The following is an 8673-nucleotide window of genomic DNA, read 5'->3' as shown; positions in this document are numbered from 1 at the left end:
AAATGATATTTGTACCATATACTTATTGCTAGAAAATTAAATTGATCATCTTCAAGTATGATAGTGATAAAGATATATATAAATATAAAAATAAATAATCATTATAAATAAATGGATATAAAATAAAATTAAAAATATTCAAAATTCAAATATAAATTAGATAATTATTTTGTGTAAGCAATAAGTTTAAATTTTAGATTAAAAAGAAGTATCTTTAGTGATTTAATAAAAAAAATAAAAGAATTTAAAATTGAAAATTGAAAATTGAAATATAGATATAGATAATTATTATAAATAAATATTAATTTTAAAATATGATTATTAGATATAATTTTCAAATATTTAAATAATAAAAATAAAATTTAAAGGATAAAAATATATTTTAATATAAATGGTATCTAAATTTATTTTTAATTTATTAAATATATTTGTTTTTAATTTATTAAATGTGTTTATTTTTAATTTATTAAATGTATTTTTAATTTATTAGATGTTATCTTATAAGCTCTCTTTGTTATTTTAAATGTATTTATTGAATTTAATATTTTTTTCTTTTTTTAAATAGTTTTTGTAAATAATAATAATCTCCAATCTAGTAAACAAAACAGATAAAAGAAATGATAAAATAATATAATAATAATAAATAAATAAATACTGACATTTCATTCAAAACTACATAGCCAAAGAAAAAACCTACTACTAAACATACTATATATCATACAACTTATTGTACTTAATTAGAGAAGAAGATGAGCAATGTATATCAATTGAAGTTACTAGTATCGTCCTTTTGCAATCTAAAATTTGAAAAATAACAATAATAATATATATTAAAATAAAAAAATAAAAATTTATAAAACACAATCAAAACTCAAGAAATTGAAAGCAAAATAATCCAATGAAACAACAAAGTAATATAAAGAAAACCATTATGAAAAAATCATTGAAACTGGTAGGTATTTATATATATGTACGTAGCTCTAGAGATCTAGATAAGAAAAAAATTTTAAAAATTTTAAATTTTCAAATTCAAAAATGCAAAAGGTTTAAATTTTTAAAATTCAATAATTTTAGATTAGTTATTATTATTATTATAAAAACATTTAAAAGAATCATTTAATAAAAAATTTCAAAATGAGGTAGAATTTCAAAATTTTGTAAAAAAAAGGTATACTAAACAAAGGACGATTATTTATATACTAAGCAAAGGACCACGCATTGTGCGGTCACTTTATTTTCTTATTATATATCATTTTTTTAAATGAACAATACTACTTATTAAAAAAATAAAAGATACATAGAACTTTAAATAAAAAATTAAACAAGTAAAAAAACTTTTAATATATCATCAAGTTATTACACTTGATTTTGATCAATAATATATAGAATTGGATTATATATTATGTAATTATATAAATTTACATAATCAAACATTAGAACATTAGATAAAAAACATATGCTAAAACTAAATTGAATTGAAATAAATAAAAAATATACTATATTTATAAATATAATTCCGAAATTATTATGAACTCGTGTAGATCCTAAAAAGTTAATAATCAATTATACATAGGTAAAGAATTAATTGGCTATATATTTAGGGGGCGAGAGAGAAGCGGGGGCAAACAAAAAAAATTACCTAGTACAATAAACAAAATAATTAATTGGCTGTTTTACATTTACCTTGTTGGCACTCTTGAATGTCAAAACCTGATTTGCAAGCCAATCCATAGATAAAACGAGAGATAGATGATTTAAAAGTTAAAAATCTGATTTGCAAGTTACTTGATAGATAAATATAGATAGGATTATATTTTAAAAGTTCTAATCAATACTTTTTAAACAATAGAGTAAATGATAGATGAATAAAAAGGATAAATGAATGATTTTATGGTATCAAAAATTTGTAAAAAAAAGAAAAATACAGCTTGAATTAAGATTTAATTAATTTAACTAAATTAAAACAATCATGTAAAATAAAAATAAAAAATTACAGGAATGCATCATCAAACCAAGAAGGAAACTCCATAATTATAATATAATAGCAAAATAATGAATTATTTACTTCGATGGACTTGGGACTGGAAAGAGAAAAAGATTTCTGTCAAAAAAAAAAAAAAAAAAAAAAAAGAAAAAAAAGTAATTAACATTGATTTGAATTCTACCAATGGAAAAAAGTAATTATAAGTATGAGAAAACCTTGAATCGAAAGCCATGTATAATCATAAATTAAACTATATATAGTAATTATAACAGACAAGACGAATGAAGAAATCTACTAAGTTTAATATAAATAGATCCCAAATCAAGAAAATAACAATCAATTGTATTTTATATCAACAACAACTCATTCAAGAACAAAGAAAAAACTGAACATCAAACTGTGATAATGAAAATAGAAGCACAAAAAACTGAAACTTGGTAGATGGTGAATGACTGCTTCCCTTTAAAACATGATTTTGCCGTTACTAACACTCTTATATTTAGTTCCCTTCAAAAATTTCTATCATGAAATCAAAGTATATTGAACTCTATATATAAAAGAATTTGAAACTTTTTAAAAATTGTTGTTGTTAGACGATAACACACTATAGTAGGAGATAAAGATAATAAATAGTTAAAATTTTAATGTTTTAGAAATGAAAAAAATTATAAAATTAGTTTATATTTCAAAAGTTGTCATTATTATCATTAATTATTAAATATTTTATTTATGAAAAGAGGAAAAGTAAATAATTAAAAATTAAAAAATTTATAAAAAAGGAAAAAAAATGTGAAAGAGAAGACTGCCACGTCAGATTTGTAATTTTTTTTTTTTACTTTAGGATTATACATATATATAGATATTATTAAGTTATTATTTATATAACAACTTTATTTATGTTTATTTGTAATGAGAAATAATTTATAATTTCTTTTCATTTGCAATTTTTAATTATTTGATTTTCATAAAAATTCTAATTAAGGTTTAAATTCAAATACAATAATCACCATTTTAAAAAAAATACAATAAATCACAAATAAAATTCTACAGATTAATAAAACATTGTAATAAATTAATTATTTCAATTTTCAGAAAAAGTACATTTCCAAAGACAAAAGCTAGGATTCATATTTAGGAAGGAAAAAAATTGAACATGCAAGTTAGAGGGGCAAAGTGATGAAGTCATGTTATATATTCTTGAACAGCTTTAATATTCTTAAGTGAGGGCAATTTCCCACTCTCATGTCAACATAGCTTCGTCCCCCCCTTTCCAAGAAAATTATTTCTTAAAAAATAATTGATATTAAATTATAAAATATAATACTATCAATAACACATATTTAAGTGTAAAGAAAATTATTCCTCAAAAAATAATTGCTATCAAATTATAAAATATAATACTATCAATAATATATATATATATATATATATATATATATATATAAAAGTGTATTTTGATAATAGGGTAAACCGATAAATCTATTACACTTAACTAAATGAAAAATGGAGTTGATAATACAAACTAAACAGAAACACTTTATCCATTTTGTGAAAAATTATAATTCTTTAGTCTACTTATACCACCCCAACCAAACATCACCTTCGTTACCTCGCACCAAATGCACCTTAGACCTAACTAATTAAATTGACCCACTGGAATAATAAATTTCATTTACTTATTTGTCCCCATTAAATTTATAAAAATGCCATCACAACCTAACCCTATTTAAGTTTTACAATAATTTTCTAACTGAAAAAAAAAAAAAAAAAAAAAACACATTTTGCAATTAAGTTTCACAAAGTCGCAAAAGGGGAGAATTAATCCAAAGAAAGCCCTCGCTATTTTCACACTAAAAGGAAAAAACATCCCTTAGTTCCTTTTGAAAAAGAAATTCCAATCCTAATTTGAATTTTACGCTGCAAGAAGAACCAGGGAATAAAAAGCTAAGGAAACAAAAAAGTCATTAGATAATTTGCTTTTATTTGTTTAAATTAAACTCTAATTTTTTTTTAATTTTTATTTAATTGAGAAGAGGGATATTTAGATTAAAGAAATAATGGATTTAAAATAATTAATTATTCCAATGAAGACGTGTGGGGAACAATTGTAACTGTAAAATTAATTATTAAATGAATATATTTTATTATACATTTACTGAAAAAAATTTCTGAATCCGCCAACGTGACTACAACACAGAAAAAGTCACAGTAGTAGAACAACTAAATTGGAGGCTTAAACAAAAACTGTTTAAATTTATTAATTTTAATCAAGAGCACAGAAAAAGCCACATGCCATATGCCACTCCTCTCTATATTGGCATACAAGAAAATCAAATCCAGTTACAATATCTATACAATATATATAACATATATAATATTTAGATGTATGCAGCCTGTCTCCACAAAGCAGCAAATTTTGTAAAATCTTCCATTTCACCTCTGAAGGCATGCATGGCAACCATAATCATAAATAAAACACAAAATGCTTGTTTTCCAGCAGATGATGGACATGGATCGATCCGGGCGGTTTCAATGAAGATGAAAGAATAAGAAATGCATCCAATCTGTCAATATTTTTGAACGCAAAAATCCCAATTGAAGCAGCCATGAACTTGACATTGAGGCCGGACCCTGCATTCACATTAGACAAAAAGTTAATTAGATGTACACGTATAACTGTATATATATTGATCCATTGGAGAAACTACGACTCACATACATATATTAAGCTGCGAGGACAATTCCAGGTGCTGCCTTAATTCCGAAATTAGTGACATTTCCATGGCCTGGAGTGAGTAAATCAATATTAATTATGTTATAAAATGGGATACATCTTAAAATTTTAAGGTAGCTTGAAATTGTTTGATTAAGACAGAAGCAAAGTTCTTACTAAGTGGTGTTTTCAACACAAAAAAGCAAGCTCCGATGACAACATAGCACAGCAGTAGAGCTAATCCTTTCAAGTAATGAGAAGTTCCATCCTGTAATTAATGGACGAAAGGAATTTAATTTCAATAACAATAGACAAGAAAAATTTTAATTCTTTTTTTGTAATCTGTTTGTCCTTTTGGCATATATGAAGGATATTTATGTAGTCTTGCCTGTAAAGTGAAGGCTGTGGCGATAATTGCTAGAGCAAGAGTACCAGTTTCCAGGAGATTGAAATTAAGATCCATCTTAATACCCATTATCCAAGCAACAATCACACATAATGGAACCTGAAAATCCAATTACAAAAATTATTACTTTGGTTGGAAATTAAAGAAATTGATCTTTAATTGGTTGGTATTTCTACTTGAATTCTTACCACAAACATGGAAATTTGAGTTGCAGAACCCAAAGCAACACCTAAAGATATATCCTGCATTTTGTGACCAAATACTCATTAGGGAAATTTTCAAGAAAAAAATCAAAATAAAAGAAGAAATCAAGAAGATAATTTGTACTTACCAACTTGTTCTTGAAAGCAAAAATGATTGCTCCAGCATGTTCTGCTGCATTTCCAACAATAGGTAGCAAAATAATGCTAATGAAGCTAACTGATAGGCCCCAAGAATCAGAAGCATCCTATTAAAAAAAAAGAAGTAAAAAAGAATCACGAGGGTTTGAATCTTCCACTCTCAATTTTTCTTTTTTCTTTAAGATAATACTATAATAGTTTAGTAATTACCTCAATTGTGCCAACAACATATTCAGACAACAAAGCAATGACAGCAGTCATTCCTACTAGCCAAATAATTCCACTCCAGAATCCTATAACAGGCACTTCTTCTGGAACATCATCATCACCGTCCTCGGATTCCTGATTATCAAGTACAGAACTTAACTATCTCTCTCTAATAACTTCAATAAACTAGTAGTATAAGGATTTTGTTTTTAAGTGTATTGTCTGACATTTGCACGAAAAATCATTTGAAAAATTTATTTCTCTCTAGTAAACTAAAAATCACACTCTAGTGAGAAGGAGGGAGTACTAATAAAATTAATCACCTGAGGCGCTTCAAACAATTGCCTGTGTGTGACTAGTTGAAAGAAGATGTATGCAACGTATGCAAGAAGCATAACAATACTACTCGCTCTCGAGAGCTGCAGTGTTGGGAGTGCAGTAATAGCAGTAGAAGCGCCCGCAATTCGAAACAACAATGGCAGCATGTGGCACAACAATCCCAGTAGCAGAAGCAGTATATTCACGTCAGCTTGTTTCTGTTGAATAATTCATAATTAATGCAAATAAAAGCAATATTAATTATCAATTTATTTTTGACTAGTAAGACAGTGGTAGTAGTAATTAATAAGACAAAAGCTTACTCTGTCGTATTTTTGTTCTTTTCCAACGTTTGCAATCCCACCACAGAATAAAGAGGTCCCAAGAACCAAAAGCAGGTTTGACAGTACGGAACCCAAGAGGGAATACTTTACCACCTCTATCTTTTGTTGGCTTAGTGCAAAAATAGCTATTATCAGTTCAGTTGCATTGCCACAAGTTGCATTTAGGAGTCCTCCCACTGCAAATTAAAACCCATAAGTTTAATTAGAAATCTTAAGTTTATGAGGATAAGGGAAAAGATTATAATATAATATAATATAAGATATGGATAGTTCAGATAGTGACATAGCAACTTGGTTTGTCTCTACATGAAAGACAGGAATCATTCTGCAGGCATTTACTGAGTTTTTTTTGTTCTCTTAATCATCAAAGAAAAGTCTTCAGACTTCAGTACAAGGATCCAAAGCTCTATACTTTTTGTAATCCTTTTTGAAGATTAACAGTCTAATTTTATTCTAAAGTTTCTTGAGAACCTATATGTACTTGCACTCCATGATCACCAAAATGATAAAGAATTAAGGAAATTAATCTTATACCTGTTGGACCGGTATAATAAGCAATTTGCCTGCGATTTTTGATCAAGAACAACAAAAACAAAAGAAAGATTAATGCCAATTACACAATCAACAATAGAAAACAAAAATGTTGGAATAAAAATTTTCTTACTCAGTGAGAAAGCTGACTCGTTCGGCTAGCGGGGTTAGTCCAAGCAAACTGAGAGCAAAAACCCACGGCTGTGTACAGGAAATTTTTAAAAAAAAATCAATTTATTTAATTAATTTACCTAATCTTGAAATGGGAATAATAACAGTAAACCCTAAAACTAGAGGAATGAATTAGTAAGCACTTACTCTTCCGAAGCCATAGCACTTAGCAGCAATGGCGAGTGCAATGGCGGGGAAAAGAACAGAAAGCTTAGTCCCTAAAATGACTTCCTGAAGATTTGTTAACAAATTTCTAAGCAACCCACAGCGGAGTTTCGAAACAAGGGTCAGATCAGATTTTTTGCGCAGAGAAGAGGAAGACATGTTATGAGCAGTTCTTCCGTGTCGCATCTCCTTGCTTAATAATTTAACGTTGCCATTTTCAAGAAGGCATGGTTCCTGCATTGAAGCCATTGATGATGGTGGTTTGGTTGGTGCAACAAGCCAAATAATATTGCGTACTACAAAACAAATCCCCCCAAAAGAAATCGCAGAAGGAAACGTTTTTCTCTTTTGACTCTGCTAGCTGGTTATCGTTCTCGCTGGAGATGGTGTCAAAGGCGTGAGAATGTACTGTTATAAATAGAAGCGCTTGGTTCAGTTCTTGAGAAGCTAGGTCTAAAGGAGAGCTTCTGCATCTTCCTGGAAACTTCGTATTTTTTGTTTTCATGCATTATTGCAGAGGTTAAGGATAAGCTAACACTGCTGGTTTTATTTTTCGATGATAATTATCATTGGCTTTTTTGTCTCAGGAATTTTAAATACAATCTTTAAGATAGAATTGTATTTGGACTCTTGTTAATCTGAATCAAAATTTTCCATTTGGTAAATTTTTATTGAAATAAGTTTGTTTTTTTTTACAGTTTAGAAATGTTGTAGATTAATTTTTGCAAATCTTTCATTTTTATATTGAAATTAGGGATTTGTAATTGAGAAACGTATATATACCATACAGGGCATTTCTTAAAAATAAAATATTATAAAAAGGATTTAATTGGATCAATTCAGAAAAATCCATAAAAGAAAATAAGAGGAGGTAAATTGATCTTTTTTAAAAAAAAAACATACATTTATAACTGAAATCATGAATAAAAATATCTTTAGAAAGACTAGACTTACCTAAAGTTGTACATGATATCTATCTATGAACCAAATCAATCAAAATCAATTTTAATAAGGATGAAACTAAGTAAATTTTTTATTAAAAAGGTTAATCTTTAGAATTTAAAAAAAAATAAAATAAAATTTGCTATTAATTAAAAGGAAAAATGGCATACCTATATTTAGGGTATTTGGAGACAATTAGTTGTATCAGTTAACGAAGATGGACATGATTGGTTGTAAATCTGCACTAATAAATTTACCGCAGAACTGAAAGAAAAAAAAAAATCAAGAAGAGGTCTAAAGAGATTTAAATATTTGGAATGGTAAAATTGATTTCATTTGAATTCTAATTGATTTTGTACAAAAAAAAAAAAAATATTTTCTTGGCTTCATGGAAATTCTTTATTCAATAATGCAAGTAGAATTCTGAGGCTTACATTCCAAAATATCATATTATTATTATTGCCATTACCTGCCCAGTTAGTTAAAGAAAACCCAAGTGAGTGCTTTTCCAACCTTAAAGGCAGGTGAAAAATGAAATAAGTATGATTCCA

At 27.0% G+C, this 8673-nt stretch overlaps 1 protein-coding gene across 2 annotated transcripts; it reads right to left on the bottom strand.

Moving 5' to 3' along the window:
* Positions 1 to 4209: 4209 nt before the first annotated feature.
* Positions 4210 to 7563, bottom strand: CAX4 (cation exchanger 4). Of its 2 annotated transcripts, none has more exons than XM_012232476.4 (12): positions 7163 to 7563; positions 6978 to 7045; positions 6848 to 6876; positions 6293 to 6489; positions 5975 to 6187; positions 5655 to 5786; positions 5435 to 5551; positions 5292 to 5345; positions 5086 to 5202; positions 4875 to 4965; positions 4704 to 4770; positions 4210 to 4615 (listed from the first exon to the last, which is right to left on the bottom strand). In XM_012232476.4, the coding sequence occupies exons 1-11, from the start codon at positions 7427 to 7429 to the stop codon at positions 4709 to 4711; spliced, it is 1347 nt and encodes a 448-aa protein (XP_012087866.1). In that variant the 5' UTR covers positions 7430 to 7563; the 3' UTR covers positions 4210 to 4615; positions 4704 to 4708. The 2 variants fall into 2 exon arrangements, with proteins under 2 accessions (XP_012087866.1, XP_012087867.1); XM_012232477.4 differs by having other exon boundaries at positions 4512 to 4615; positions 4700 to 4770.
* Positions 7564 to 8673: the final 1110 nt, after the last annotated feature.

Source organism: Jatropha curcas, chromosome 2 (genome assembly GCF_041381405.1).
Source record: "Jatropha curcas cultivar XTBG-Jc1 chromosome 2, XTBG_Jcur_1.0, whole genome shotgun sequence".
In the NCBI taxonomy this organism is placed as follows: Eukaryota; Viridiplantae; Streptophyta; class Magnoliopsida; order Malpighiales; family Euphorbiaceae; genus Jatropha; species Jatropha curcas.
Note: the sequence above shows the minus strand (reverse complement) of the source record. Positions and strands in the feature narration are given on the sequence as shown.

What these genes read in the sequence shown, in the direction of transcription:
- CAX4 (XM_012232476.4), bottom strand. Translation starts at nt 7,429, where the DNA reads ATGGCTTCAATGCAGGAACCATGCCTTCTTGAAAATGGCAACGTTAAA. An exon ending in AGTGCTATGGCTTCGGAAGA is followed by an intron (nt 7,046 to 7,162) that starts GTAAGTGCTTAC and finishes TCCTGTACACAG; the next exon opens with CCGTGGGTTTTTGCTCTCAG. An exon ending in CTCAAATTTCCATGTTTGTG is followed by an intron (nt 5,203 to 5,291) that starts GTAAGAATTCAA and finishes TTGGATTTTCAG; the next exon opens with GTTCCATTATGTGTGATTGT.